Here is a 16927-nt window from a genome sequence, read left to right as displayed (position 1 = left end):
GAAAGCAAAACAAATCAAACCGAACAAAAATCAATCTTAACTATTATATAATAAAGTCAATATTGAAATAAAAATAAAAATCAGCTGATTTGCGCGCGAAATTATTACTCCGAAATTTAATTGCGGAAGAATCAAGGTAATATGAGCCTAATTACATGGTGATAGATGTGAGAGTTCCGTATATGGTTAGTTTGTACGTTGATATGCAAAACAGTGGACGTGTTGCTACACTACGCTCTTGAACTACATTCACTCGCAAATGCAGTTGGAACAAATTCTGGTGATAGTTGGGCAACTGGTCAGGGAGTTAGAGGACTATCACCGTTATTATATTTAGCTTAAGTACTTTTTTCCGTGTTCTGATTTATTAGACACCATAAGTAACATTTATTTAATGAATATAAACCATTTAATAACGATTTTAATGAATTTATATAATTGAAAGGAAATGCAATATTTTTCCTTTTTAACGTGTTTTAATAAACAAAATGTAACAGTTACATTTTGTAGGTACAAATAATTAAATATCTTCAGAGTCAGTTTCAGTCAATGTCGTACTTAAGTGTGTAGGTCTTATTTATTTTCGAGGAGAATTAAGATTCAGAAATGGATAGTGAATATATAACAAATTATAATCGTGATAAAATCAAAATGACAAAAAATAGATAGCTAGGTAGAAATGATTTAAATGAAATGTTTGTCTAACGAAATAAATAAAAAATAGATTTTGATATAAGTGGACCAATTAAAGAATTTTTAATTGAAATATTCGATCAAAAGTTACACTTCCACTGTCGATATGAATACTCAAACGAGAAGAGCCAGATATTAACTGAGTGATTAATCTTTTTCACTCATCGAATAACATAAAATATATTAATAATATTCTTGGCAATCCTGTCTGAGTATCATCAGATATTCAACCGCAAAACTTAGTTTTATTATGTTTTAGTTTGTATCGCGAGTGAGCCAGGGTAACTAAAGGCACAAGGGACATAACATCTGATCGACCAAGGTTGGAGTCGCATTGGCGATGTAAGGAATTGTTAATTTCTCACAGCGCCAGTGTCGATGGGCGGCAGAGTCGCGGTCGCAAAACATCGGGTTTCCCATTTGCCGATCCGCCTACATATGTTATCAATAAACATATAATATAGTTAAATCTATATCTAATGCATGAAAATCGACATAAAAAAGCGATATGTAGTGGAACCGTGGTTGGTTTCTTCCACTATACATCATAATATTTTAATTATTAAATAACAGACACGATAAAATAAATTAAGAACGTTTGAGGATAATTCAATGACAATTTGTGTTTTTAAATTGAAAATCGCGTTCGAATCACTATTATAACAAAAATACACCTATATAAATAATAGTTTAAATAATGTTATAAAGAACCGTATATACATACATAATAATAGAAAGAGAGAGAAGGTCATCCAGGCATAAACCTTTTTTTATTGGACAACATCACATACATTACTCTGATCCCAATGTAAGTAGCTAAAGCACTTGTGTTATGGAAAATCAGAAGTAACGACGGTACCACATACACCCAGACCCTAGACAACATAGACAACTAATGAACTTTTTCTACATCGACTCGGCCGGGAATCGAACCCGGGACCTCGGAGTGGCGTACCCATAAAAACTGGTGTACACACTACTCAACCACGGAGGTCGTCTATTGAAGAACTTCGTTCCAAATAAACAACGAAATGCTAACCCCGCTCCGTCTATTACGAATTCCTCAAGTAATGTAATATTTAGTCAGAAGCCTTTAAATATCGTGGATTTGAACATTAACCATAGTCGTTATGACTACACAGTAATAACACTTAAGCTCATTATCCATTAGGCAACTGCCTAGAAGCCTCGAATTGATGGGCCTTAGACAGGGCCGGATCTACCATATGGCTTTTAGGGCTTCAGCCCAGGACCCCGTAGATTCAAGGGTTCCCCAGCTAAGTCAAGTCAAAGTCAAAAATAGATGATAATGCTTAAGAATTCATAACTTTATTAAATTAAACAGATCGTATGGTTTGCAGCCCTGCGAGTCCTGCCAAAACCCAACCAATTAATTTAATTCAAGTCTACGTTCAGATATGTCTTAGGTGGGCCCCTAAGTAGTGTTAGCCCAGGGCCCCCTAAACTTAAGGTCCGGCCCTGGCCTTAGACAGTGCGAAATGAGTTATTAAAATTCACTGTATAATACAATTTTTAGGACAATTATTATTCCTATTGGAATAGGGATGGCATACCTTCGTAATTTAAACGCTCTGTCCCAGTATCTCGGCTTAATTGAATCGCATCAAAATCCAATTAACTTCTTACGTATTATCTCAATAATTCAACACAAATGTTGCCATAATTATTGTCGGCAACAAATACAGCGATTAGCACTTTTTGTACGCTATTAAAAGCTATTACTATAATTATTGTACAAAAAATAATAATGTATACAATAGACATCGGTTAGCTAATTTCATTATATAAGCCTTTATAATGATATTTCAATAAGCGATTTGAAAGTCTCGGGTTGTATGATTTATATTCGAACTTCAGTCGTGTAGACTCATACACACGTATTAGTTTTGACTTAAGTTAATTTTAGTCAAATATTTTTTGTTACGGTTTCATATTTGAGTGCAACTTTTAATAGATATAGTAGTTATGATATAGGTAGGCGGACAGGCAAATGTGCTACCTGATAGTAAGTGGTCACCACCCATAGACATTAGCGCTGTAAGAAATATTAACCATTTCTTTAATCGCGAATGCGCCTACAACCTTGGGAGCTAAGTTGTCATGTCCCTTGTGCCTGTAGTTACACTGGCTCACTCACCCTTCAAATCGGAACACAAAAATACTAAGTATTGCTGCTTAGCGGTAGAATATATGATGAGTTTATATGTAACCATTCAGCGAAACGTTTTTAAGCAAAAAAAAATCCTAGTTTCTTAGTTTTGGTTTGACTTTGTATATGAGTGACATAAATATATTATTGTAGTCTTTAGTACTTGCTGTTTGTGCGCCTGTTTTTTATATAACTCGACTAGTTATATAAAAAAACAGGCGCAGGCGCAGTTCGCAGTTACACCCGTTTTAAATTTACACTATAGACGTGTATTTCGATTTGACTGTAATTTATCTCGTAAGAGTCGAAACAATACATTCAAAAATAAAATTTTGCAATTATACATAATATGTTGTGTACATACAACATCACCCGGTTTATGACGTAGCGTAATAAATAGACATAATTAATAAGTATTTATTACGACACAAGGGGACAGTTTTCGTATTAAATTAACGTAAGAAGGTGACAAAATTAGATACGAGGCGGCGACCGCCAAGCTGCCTTGCCGCGGGCAATGTTGCACGACTCCATTTTATATTTGATGGAATTTTTTACGCTGGCGAGTCAGCTTTAGCCTATAACCGCTGTCAGTGTCCGACTATTGTGAAAATATCCTTTCTTCTTGTTACGTTTTGGAACAGATGAACTTATCAATTTTCGTTCGGTCGTTTCGCATCACATTTGATTAACAATATCATAATCTTAATGCATTTATATGCAAGTATAAATGCGTTCGAATTTAATAACTGATGATAGGTGAATTGATAGTCTTATAATGCTATGCGCTTTTAAATTCTTCGATACATAATGTAACTCCATCAACATAAAGCGAAATCAATTATGGAATAATATACATCAAAAAACAAGAGCCGAAATGTCCGATCTTAACCGAAGATAGCGACTTCAGATCCCACGCGATCCCACTTCAAGTCACGCACCATTGAGTATAATGTGCTTAATGTTTTTATAATCGGTAACTTTCTAGTGATGGATGAGATTTTACTAAAATTTAATTCCATTCCACGCAACGAGCTCCCGACGGAGCTGCCTCTGTGGGCTCATTGGCGCGTGACCTTCACCACGCAAATAATTTCTTAGGATTGTCTTACATGTCGCATTTGTTTCGCTTTTCTCTATCCGTCGTCGACCAATGAAGTGCGAGTATTTTGTTCTCCAGGAGTCTGACTCGTGGAATGGAATAATAATTTGTAAGCCTGACAGGAAAATGAGATTACAAATGTAAGCCTTTATATGTTTATCTCCTTCGACGAGCTACGTAAACTTCTCTTTTTTTTTTGATACGCCATGTTCGCCCAGATATTGAAATTATTTTTCTATTTGAAAAAGTGTATAATTTGTTTTTTTTTCTTCTGTGTATTTTTGATTAATTGATTATTTTGAAGCTTATATTCAGTTTGATAAGCACATCATAATACATCTATTTAATAATGACAAGAGAAAACTTAATATAACTGATAATTATTTCAGACATTACTATACGGTAAAACTTCCGGTAAAATTCATCCCTTGCAGGTAGACTCAGCTTCACAAGATACGCAATTAGAAAGCTTCGGCAGCTAAATGTCAAGTTTAAATCCGAAAAGTAAAGAAAGACTCGTAATACTAGGTTTCCGTCTATGCAAAATCAATTCATCTTCCATGGGCAAAATTCCTCACATACGTTTAGTTTTGCCATTAATAAATTAAAAAAAATAATAAATAAGGCCTGTGCCCTATTGGCACAAATAAAAGACAAAACAAAAAAATAAAATTAAAAAAACTAAGGCGTATTGCAAAAATATTTTGTTAGTATAATTCAATTATTGTATAATCTGTGTAATTGTTTGTCAGAAAAGAGTACCTACTACGTTACTTGTTGGTTATTCATTTACATTCCGAAGCGCCATTTAATATTAATGTAAAATTACGATTTAAATATGTAGGTTTCTATTTAAATCAATTATATTTTAATTTGATCTGTTTTGATACGATTACAAGACATTCAAAGAATAAAAAAAAAATTCTAATGTATCATTTTTCTTTGTCGTATTCTGCGTTTTTAATGTGCAGCTTGTGTTGACAGTCAAGAATTTAATTTCGGAACTGTGTAAATATGAAATATGACAAGAGTATTATAAATTGAGGAATAATATTATATATTATGATCGCCTGAAGAAGTGCTAATTCAACACGAAACGTTACGAAAAATTTAAACTATTTCTTAATGAAAATTGTGATTTCAAAAAAATCATTTTAACTCCAATACAAGTATATCATCAAGGTTTTTAATTTAATTTCAATATAGATATATATTTATTACCCAAACATTCAGCCCGTAATTAATCAACACACAAATACATACAAACTATTTTTGATGTATTAAAATAAAATCATTATGATACAGAACTTTTATTTGATTTGTTTTCGTATCTAGTATTATATATAATATGCAATATATTTATTGCAAATTGATTTTTAATGGATTATTAGGTAACTCAGCCTAGACAATATGTTTAGATGAGTAAATTACTGAGATGTTCGTGGCGAGCGTGTTGCGAAGGTCGTTCCAGAGAATGGACATGCAATTGACACATCCAGTTCCGTTCACTGTTAAAATATATGAAGATTAGACTTTAAATTATCTTTATGTTCATACACAGATTTTTCACTTAAAAATGGACTTTTTAACAGTTTATGATTCAATTTCGACACAGTTTGATTGATTACTATAAAATTTTTAAACTATTAACTTCTTGTAATATACATTTACCATCATTGGCCCGTTCCATTATCTTTATTATAAAAAAAAAGATAAGATATAAGTGCAAGTGAAATTTATGAATCGAATATTGTATGTATGTGTGTATGAGTTTACATGTCTGTGGTCGTTTATTAGTTCTAAAAATATACCTTAAATAATGTATTTATATACATATAAATATTATTATACATGCTTCAGTCGTGATAATAATCTAGTTGCACGTTTAATCTCGTAAAACAATTTAGTAGCGCTTGTATCAGACCGAAATAAATTTTAATTTGATCATTAAAGTAATTAATGTAAGGCTTTGATACGTTTGGACGTTACTTTAGTTTGTATTAGGAATTTATCAAATGTGATTTATAGTTTATCGAAAACTACACGCTATTTTATACTCAAATGAATAGAATGACTTTATTAATTTTCGTTATTATTTAAAATAAATAACGTATTCCTGACCTACCTCCGTGGTTAGTACTATATCGTTAAGTTTTTTTATTGGTCGTTAAATATTACGACTTTAATAAAGTCATTTAGAATCCTATTTAATTTTAATGGTCTATTATGGTACTGAAATTTATTGTTAAATTACGAGGTTTGCCTACAAAAAATTGTTGAGCACATTTTCGGCTTGTTGAAGTTGAAAAAATGGCAGGATCACATTCTCGTTGCGTGAAAAGTATCAAAAGTATTCTATGGACTGCAATTAGTTTTACAATCAAAGAATTCGATTAATTTTATCAACATTTAGTGTATAGTTGCTCCACGCCTCCACCCTCGTGGATATATTACGTTCTCATGATGTAATTAACTTGATTAATAGTTATTTAAGTCAAATAGTAATAAATTAAACACAACCAAGACTAGTTATTTAAGTTAACTTGAACACTGACCATTAAATATTATTATTAACTTAAAATAAATGTACGCAGATTCGTTTGTCCTTTTGGTGTATCGTTACTTCGTTGATTTATGTCATATTTGATGAGCTTTTATGTTTTTGATGCCAGACAACATATTATGAGATTATTAATAATTATACAACTTGTAATAGAGTCGACAGTCGAGTGGTGTACACTTAAATTTTAATCGAATATTTCGCACTCAAGCCGACTATCACTGATTTTCATGTGTTTAATATTTATGTTAATAATTCATCTCGTGCTCGGCAGTGAAGGAGAACATCTATACGTAAATCTTCCCAAAGATTATGGCGTATTGAATGAATGTTTACAACGTTTATCCATAAATACTCATTGGTCTAGTGCAGTGTAATAATCTCTAAACCTTCTTCTTAAAAGTAGGTTTTATTATACAAATAAATTGGTTTGTTGTTCTAAGCTTATGTTTACCGGTGGTAATTTTTATATTAACTTACTATTTAGTATAACTAACGGGAATATTATTTCTACATAGCTTATCTTCATTACCTCTTGCCTTAATAATGCAGTATATTTCAAATTGTAAGTGTACATTCCAATAATTCTCGCAACCGTAGATATTCAGAAAATAGTTTCGTCTTTTACTCTGTCAAACAAAACAATTCATTTATTATGAATATCTTATATGAGGTAAATAAATATTAAAATACAAATAAAAATAAACGACACCTATTGGAGGTAGTGAAATTCTTTGAGAAAAAAATATTCGCAAGAACACTAGTAATATGTGCTAATGCCACGGTTGATTTATTACATTCCAATGGAATTTATTTAAAAAAACAGCTTCTAATTGATGTTGTCCGGCTGTTGTATGGCATTAACATGTATGCCAATAAAGGTGGCCTTTCACTACAAGACGTAGGGCGAAGTCTTGCTCAAGATATCGCTATTTGCTTGTCAATATTAATACGTCTAGCGGGCTCAGACAAAATGCATTTAATATTTCGTGAAATTGTTTCTGCATTTACTGTCTCGTCAAAATGGTTATTTGTCTTGTAATTGGACAAAACAGTCGATAAAGAGCTTAGAAAATATAGTGGTTTAGTATAAATAATTGCCTCTTTTATTTCCACCTGAGTTTTTATTTCCAACGATGTACTTTTATAATTTAATTAATTATAAACTGGTAGACATACCTGAGTATGAAAAAAGCGTTATGCCCTCTTCAGGCTCTCTCTTTCTCATGTTCTCTGTCTCTTTCTATTATATGTTACGGTCTTTTTTTTTTTTAATAATATTATTTCAACTATTTTTTTGTTAATGTGTATTTTTTCTTGTCGTTTAATTGGTTTCAAACGTTTATTTTTTTTATTGTATCTGTTATTCAATGACACATAATATCAAGCGAAAGCGACTTCGTTCAAATTTGATGTCCCTCGACAATTTATACTTTTAAAAAAAAAATTAATTTGTGGCTTATCAGTGGTCATTTAAATAGTCACCGCCCAAAGACATGGGCACTGGTTAGAAATTAACTAATATACATAGACATCGCAATATGAGACCAACTGTGGTCCTTAATTACACTGACTCATTCCACTTTCAATTAAAAACATTGCAACATAGAATAAGAATTACATTGTATTTAGGTGGTAAAGTGATCAGTAAGGCGAGAAAGGGCGGTGCTTTTCTTTAAGAACCCACTTCGTACCTCACTCGTAGAATGTTTTAAGCCTACTTGTGACGTAACGTAACGTGTTTCCTTTTAATATTACAATGGTTATTTTAGTTAATGTCACAAATCATTTAGACTTTATTTTAGGCGCTGATATTTTTGTTTATTTCGATAATGGTGTCGTAATTGGAATCTAGTGGAATATCACACAACATACCGCTGCTGGATGAAATGACATTTAAGTGTTGATAATGATTCTTTAGTAAGTTCATGAGCCTTCTAAAATATCCGTTTACACATTCATATGTATGTTTCATGTAACAGAGTATCTCATACCTCGTAAATTATTCCTAAGTATTTAATCTTAATGGTTAATATTGTGTCTGTAACTCTTATTCAAATATATTCAGATATTAGTCTGTTATGTAGACTATTATAAATGAACGCATGTAACTTTGTTCGCCTGTTTTATCTCATCACGACTAAACATATCCAATAGTAAGTATTTAAATTCGATCTACGAGAAAAAAAAATGCAGTGAATGAACTCGCAGGCAAAAGTCGTCTTAATTACGGCTTAAATAATTTAAGCAATGTTCTTGAAGTATTCTATGTATCTACATTAATTAATATATTTGTAGTTTACTCATTATCGTCCCGGCTCGTCTAGAGGTTTTAAACAATAATATGACATAAAGATTCGCAAGAATGATTTAATCGCCTATGCGAATGTTACATATCAATCGGATTAACACAACAGAACTTACACTTATGATATTCGTATGAGGACCAGCCCTTGTTCGTCTTTAGCACAACAAGCGTCCGGTTGCGAATAGTGGAGATCTCCAACATAGAAAATTATAGCATTCAGACTCAGATCTGGACACATTCGACTAGGCAAATTTAAGCATCTAATGAGGAAAAGTGACACTTCCAACTGTGAAGTATGTGGTGTATTAGATGTCTCACACTTGTTATTGGCACGTGTCCGTAACCACAGTTTAAGAGAAACACTAAAATATTAACTAAATTTAAATTTGTTTAATATTGGTGCTTTTAATTCTATCCTTAGTAACCCTACGAGTATTTCAGCAATTAAAATTTATGAATTCGTTAGTGATTCTCTCAAACTGATTTAGTCATACTTTTTGAACCAATTTTGATTTAATTTAGCGTATAACGATGGAGCCGACATATAGACTGCCTATAGAGGCCCCTTAAAAATACTAGAATAAAAATAAATAAAAATTGAGATCTTTTAGGGCACCCATGGTGCATAGGTCCCCCCAGGCGACGGACTGATGATGACAACACTTTTCATTACTCTTAGAAAATCAGATGAGTTATATATTGGCCTATATATTAAAGGTAATCCATCTGCTTATCTCCCCTACAGATATTTATATACTTATGATTACATATAAACGTTATTACAATTGCAATATCCTATCAAATCTCATATTAAGTTTATGTCACATGAGCTAAATATAACAAAAGGTAATATTAACTTCACGAGTTTTATTTTCTTCTGTATAATATAAATATGTTTTACTTAATGTGATATTCGAAGTTCCATTTATAAATTTTTCGTAAATTGATTGTAATATAATCTGTTTTATGAAATTGTTTAAAGTGAATCGTTGGCAATATCTGCTGGCGCCAACAGCAGGTTTCCGTCAGACTGTCCGCCCGTCAGTTTCAATTAATAAATAATGTCTTAACACTTATGATATGCAACAACTGACAGACGTACACGAATCTTAATGGATATACTTTTGTACTAGAATATGTATTTTGTAATATGAAATATTCGACTTCTTTAAACGAAGCGTTTGACGTGTGTCTTAATTCGGACGATTAATCAAGATTTATAATTTTTTCGTTCGAATCGCGTATTGAGATTGTCAGTGAACGAATTGAACGAAATAATGACTCGTATTATAGGGCCGATCGCCCGTCACTCTTAATCATAAATTGCTCTTAATTGCCAACATGTAGTTATTTAGTTAGTTTTAATGTTAGCTATTATGTACAGAGGCTCAAATATAATTTAGATCAATGAAAAACATGTTGACTGAGCTGAACTATGTTAAAGCAGAAGGGATCCTTGATATTTATGTGAAGATTACACATAAATGAGCACAATTCTGTTGAAGTAAAATTTTGAACCGAGATGTACCAATCCGTAAACTATTCGGTGATTTCTTCCTGTACATTTTTATATGCGGAATTTTATGAAGATCTTACTTTAGAAGTATTATTATCATATATAGTATCATCATTGAAAATATTAGTTATCTCTTAAATCATTGGATACGATGATATAATCTTGATCATTTTCGGTCGGCGGGCATTCACGATGAAAACTACGGAGTACGTATTAGAGTGCAAGTTTTTTATGGCATAGGAGGCGAACTGGTACCAGGTTCAGCTGATGTAAAGTGCATACCACCATCCATAGACAAAGCAATACTGGAAGGCTTCTAAGTGCGTGCCTTTTAAGATCTGAGTAGGCTCTTTTTAATGGCATTAAGTGCTTCTTAACACACGAAAATGGTATCAGTGCCAGATTTAAGCTGATACAATATCCAGTGACTGTACCTTAAAATCTACAGGCTTAAAATGCAGCCATTTACCCAACGAGGCAGTAGATCGATAAATATACGGCAGACTAATCGGCAAAGCCGTCTTCGCATCTTGAGAAAGAGGTTAAATTATTACATATTAAAAAGTAGCCTGTGTGTCAGCAATCATTGTAGTTCAGACTATCTATCCTTGTGCCAAATTTCATTCAGATCTGTTCAGGAATTTTGGCGCGATTGAGTATTAAGTCTATCCATCCAATTGATCGCAGGTACAATGAAATTTATACATATCTTGCCATATCAACAAGTACGAAGATCACGCTTTCTTATATTTAATATAATTTTGAATTGTGCCTTTTTTATCAATATTGTTTTCGTGAGCTTTAAATTTTTTAATAGGCTCAGTTAAAAATATTAGTGGGATATTATTATAGAAACGAATACCGTGACCTGGGATGTAATAATATTATTATATTAATAAGATAAAAACATATACAATACAGAATGTCATAAATTTGTAATCGCAATTTTAGCGTAGTGTTAGTTTTGCTTGTCACCCGTTTGGTTTTTAGGGTTCCGTAGCCAAAGGGTAAAAACGGTACCCTATTACTAAGATTTCACTGTCTGTCCGTCCGTCTGTCTGTCACCAGGCTGTATCATATTTGTAAAAACAATATGAAATAAATTCAAAACCAGGCAAGCACCACGGAATTTTCATGTACTTAATTTGTGTTTATAATTCATCTCGTGCTCGGCGGTGAAGGGAAACATCGTGAAGAAAACTTCATGTGTCTAATTTCAACGAAATTCAGCTACATGTGTATTCCACCATCCCGCATTGGAGCAGCGTGGTGGAATATGCTCCAAACCTTCTCCTCAAAGGTAGAGGAGACCTTAGCCCAGCAGTGGGAAATTTACAGGCTGTTAATGTAAATGTAAAAAAAAGTTCAGTGAATATTATTTCATTGTATTACACAATATATAATACGACTATGTATTACTTTATATAAAATTAATTGCGCATTTAGAACCAATAAACATATTTATGAATATTTACGATTCCGCTAATAAACTATATATTTGAAGCAACGTAAAAGTCTCTTATAATGCTATTAAACAAAATACGGCTTAAGGTCTTTAGATTGGTCTTTTGCGACATATGTTCATTAAAAAAGTAGTTTTCCTTTAATAAGTAATTAAATTATTTACTGATTTACGATTGTATTATTAAGTTTATTTTTAGATTTGTTTTATATGTCATACCCACAAGAGATTTTGTTTACTTAAGAAAATTTTGAATATGACAATAATTTTTGAGTTATTAAAAGTTATCCGTCAAAAGAAATGCATTCATTTAAAAAGAAATCACTTAAATGTACGAACAAGAGATTCCAATTTTAAATTATGATTCCATTCATTTAATAATAACAATTTAACTGTCAAATTCTAAATGTTTGGCTATTTTTTAATAGAAAATAACAATTAATACACTAAAAAAAATAAAAGTGAATCATCACTTATACCTATTTTGATTTTATTTTTTTCAACTGTTTTCTATTATATATGCAAACGAAGTTCCGGAACGAGTATTTCAATTATAAACCGGCTTTGTTTTGTAGTCTGTAGTTACCGAAGTACTAGCTTGTCTAACTATTTACTAAGATTTTGAACACGGTAATATTTTTAACTAGTTATCTACCGCGGCTTCGCCCGCGTTTTAGGGGTCGGTTGTCAGATATTAGGTATAAAAAAGTAGCCTATGTCCTTTATTGGAGTTCAAGTTTGGTTCATAACAAATTTCATTCAAATTTAGTTCAGTGGTTTGGCTGTGAAAGAGCAACAGACAGACAAAGTTACTTTCGTATTAGTAATATGAGTATAGACAATTATTGTGGGAAAAATGTGGTTTTCTGTGGTTATCAATGCTTTCAATAAACATCATCTTCGATGTTTGTAACCTATAGGGTAATGTACATAAGAAAAATGTTCATACGACACTTGCACGTAAAAACGTCGTGAGGTGTATGGTACCTGTGTCCCTGGGGGTTAGCGGAGCTCTTTTCTAAGACAAAGACGATCTTGCCCACCTACACTTCTCGCTAGCGCGTGTGAAGAGCAAGGCCATCCCGGAAGCCGTCCTCCTCAGGACTGTCTTAAATAGGACACGCGACTCGCTACGCTTCCACGACCCCAGGGTTACGCCCTATCTTTTAAGCCTCGGAAATCGAGGCTGATGTTACCGTATCTCAGCTTTAACACAACGCTGCTGCAAGTTGGCATTCTAATCCCAAAGTTTGGTTTGTTTTTATGTTACCCTTTTACGTCTCAAGTAATCGACCAATCATGAAATTTTTCATACTCACACGTTGTCAGTTCTCAACAGTTACAACAGCAGAACGTTTACTGAAAAGGACATAGAGTACCTAATACTTCTCCCCCTCACAGAAGCAAGTAGCCGCGGGCGGCAACTAGTCTTATATAAAGGCCATGTCTCAAATGACAGAAATGCGAAATCCATACACGCGATAGTTATGTAATACATAGCCTATTATATAATTCTTTATTCAAACATACGTATTTAATTATACAATTGCTCACGGCCTTTTCTTCTTCATTTATGATAATGTTGCCAGTATGTGACGTGGCGCAAATGTCATTAGGACGCATATTAAAAGCGACTTAGTATGTAAATTCCGACAAATTACGACAATATGATGATGGAATTTAATTAGATGTTTGAAGACACTTAAGTTAGTTGGAGATACGTGATTGCGATGTAACCATTGAACATTCTGTAGGTCAGAGAAATTTTTGTTGTTGATTTTCATTCGTCGGTGCGTCATTGAACGTGTGACGCAACATTAATTTCGAATCCTTACTATATAAAAAAATCGTATTCGTGAAAAATTATGAGAAAACATTTTATTGACACACTATACTGCGTAATTTGTTTTAGAATTTCTAAAGTATTTTACAATTTATTACAAAACTTTCGACTAACAAAATTCGTCGAATGATTGATATTTCTAGTACTAGGTCAAATAGATTTAAGATCTGCAGTGTACTAGCTACAGTTATGGTCTCAATTAATTTTCAACGGCAGATCTCACGCAACAATTTAACATTATTCACTCAATTTCCAACTTCTTGGTAAGTAATTATTTTGGGTTAGCCAAGAACGTTGAGTCTTACGGCCGTTTTCAATAAACTATCTATCCCTTGTTTCAGTAACTAAAGATAACCAAATCTATCCTTCTGCCTTTACTTTGTTTTCAATTACCTATCGACGGTTAGCATTTCCTATCGAAACTAGCTATCTGTCATCGGGAGGACAGATAGCTTACTAGAGATAGGAACGCTTATACGATTCGTGCTTACCTACGTTTCTATATACGTTTGAAGTTACTCTCGGATAGACGAAGCTATCTCTAGTAACGTCAATCGCTTATCCGTCAAATTCGGCCGATCGACTTGAAATTTTGAAGTATAATTGCTCTAATTTCTATTAATGATGGAATATTGTAGCAGTGATGATAGTGATATGGAATTATTACAAATTTTAAATGATTGTGATACAGACAGTGACAGTGATTCCAATATGTGCGATCACAAAAGAAATATAAGCCACGAATAAATTACATGAATTAATGAGGAATTTAGAAATAGGAAAGGATCATTTTCTTTAAATGTCCAAGTGGTGAGCAATGCATCATTGATGTTTCTAAATGTTGTTGCTCAATGGCCAGAATCCGCTCATGATGCAACTATATTTAATCATTCCGACTTAAAAGGTATTTTATCCATTAAATATATGCATTTGTTTTCTGTGAATTGACAGTGTTGAAGCATTGTTTGGATTTACAGATCATTGTGAACAAGGTGGACTAGGGAATCGATGGTTGCTTGGTGATAGTGGCTATCCCTGTAAGGCCTATCTTTTAACACCTCTGCTAAACCCAATTACTCAATCGGAACAAAGATATAATGAAGCTCATATAAAAACCAGGAATACAATAGAGAGGTAATGTTAACTAAATAATACCAGAGCTTAAGAAAGGTTGTTGAATATCATATGTAATATTCATTTAGGTAATTTTGCAGTTGCATTGGTGTTTGGAAGAGAAGATTCCCTATTCTAGCATTAAAATGCCGACTCAAAATTCAAAATTTGCAAGCAGTTATTATAGCTACTGCTGTGCTACACAATATTGCGAGGAAAATGAATTTACAAGAATTAGAACCAGAAATATCAATTGCAATTATACCAGAAGAAAATAATTTTGTTATAGATAATCATTTACCATCAGAATTTATTCTTCACGGCATCACTAATAAATTATTACTTCGCCAACACATAATTATACACATAAATATTTAATTTATCAGCGTTTTATTTTTTTTTTTAAATATATAGGTATTTTACACGTATCAACAATGAAAGTCCTTCTTTTAAACGTTTTTTTTAACTATTTATTTAAATCATTTTTTAATTTTAAATTTTCTAATTTTGCATTCTCTAACTCCACCTTAAGTTTCGCAATTATAATTTCTTTTTCCTCTAGTTCTAATTCAACTTTTTTCTTTTTCACTATCAGATACTCAGCTAAAGCATTGTCTCTATTTATGCGTGCCTTACACTTCTCTTCTTCTAGTTTGTGTTTTCGCTTTGCTGTAAAAAAAAATAAAAATATTAATGATGGCCAACCAATATTTTTATCCATACCATTAGAGATACATTCGCAAGGGTTAGGCAAGAGAATTGTAACAAACCAATTTTTAAAAATAAATCACGTATGGCTAGTAAATGTTACGAGACTCTAGAGGCAATCACCCTATATTTGAGGCAAATTTATTGGAAGAAAGTAATAAGTAATAAGTTCAATTTGATAATATATCATTCCAATGAGTATCCTGATATGTATGTAGTAGTAGTATAATATCAATTAAATATAACATCATTAACCTTATTACATCTACTTCTCATAGTTGCGCAGCGTTTGCGAGCTGATTTCTTGAGGTTTTCCCACTTTAAACGCAACTGCGAAGGAGTTCGTGGAAAACTTGTGACCGAAGAATTGTACTCATTTGTCAAATCTTGCCACGCTTGCTCCTTGAGTTTATTATTCGTCGCATTGGTTGCCTTACAGTTAATGATTTTACTAGCAGCCACAAGCTGCACTAAAATCATCGTCTGATCTCTGGTCATAGGTGCTGCCTTTGTTGATTGAAAAAGTTGGTATATCAATGATGAGATGAGATGAACGCAATGTAAAAATGTACTATTAAACATCAATATATTTCGTAGATACTTACATGAGCCATTTTGTATCACTTATTAAAAAGCAAACACAAATTGATAATCAACCGAAAACCAAAATTTAAACTTCAAACTGTCAAGACGTTTCGTTTTGTTATTGACATTACCGTGACTGTTAAAAAGAATGGAAAATCACACAAAAGAAATACCTTAAATAGGTATATTGATATACTTTTTTTATTAAAATTAATTTATTAATCAATTTGATATAATAAATAAATAAAAAATAAATAAATGAAAAACAAGTTTTGAGCGTGACATTGTTTCGTGGTTATCGTAAAACGAAACGTTCAAATAAGCTAAGATAGGTGAGAGGGAAAAGTAATCTATCGTTGGTCGAAGATAGATGACACTTATCCTTGATTGTGAAACGCATATTAACGATAGATAAGTTCTAACTGACAATCGGGGATAGCGATCTATCTGTAATCTTAGATAGGTTATTGAAAACGGGCGTTAATCAAAGATTGCGGCTTTAAATCCAAGCATAACGATTTTCATATAATTCATTGATGTTTAATCTATCTCCGAGTATGTACTCTTAATTATATTTCAAAATTTCAAGTCGATCGGCCGAATTTGACGGATAAGCGATTGACGTTACTAGAGATAGCTTCGTCTATCCGAGAGTAACTTCAAACGTATATAGAAACGTAGGTAAGCACGAATCGTATAAGCGTTCCTATCTCTAGTAAGCTATCTGTCCTCCCGATGACAGATAGCTAGTTTCGATAGGAAATGCTAACCGTCGATAGGTAATTGAAAACAAAGTAAAGGCAGAAGGATAGATTTGGTTATCTTTAGTTACTGAAACAAGGGATAGATAGTTTATTGAAAACGGCC

General features: G+C 32.5%; 2 protein-coding genes across 3 annotated transcripts in view; one reads left to right on the top strand and one right to left on the bottom strand.

The window, feature by feature from the left end:
- Positions 1–16927, top strand: part of LOC113397750 (uncharacterized) — a 69621-nt gene that overhangs the window by 43633 nt on the left and 9061 nt on the right. The gene's annotated exons all lie outside the window — the stretch shown is intronic.
- Positions 15234–16114, bottom strand: LOC135193795 (uncharacterized). Its single transcript, XM_064217783.1, has 2 exons — positions 15731–16114; positions 15234–15551 (listed from the first exon to the last, which is right to left on the bottom strand). The coding sequence occupies exons 1-2, from the start codon at positions 16055–16057 to the stop codon at positions 15234–15236; spliced, it is 645 nt and encodes a 214-aa protein (XP_064073853.1). The 5' UTR covers positions 16058–16114.

The sequence above is a fragment of the Vanessa tameamea genome, chromosome 18 (assembly GCF_037043105.1).
Source record: "Vanessa tameamea isolate UH-Manoa-2023 chromosome 18, ilVanTame1 primary haplotype, whole genome shotgun sequence".
NCBI lineage: Eukaryota > Metazoa > Arthropoda > Insecta > Lepidoptera > Nymphalidae > Vanessa > Vanessa tameamea.
The sequence above is the reverse complement of the archived record's forward strand: the minus strand, read 5'-3'. Positions and strand labels throughout refer to the sequence as shown.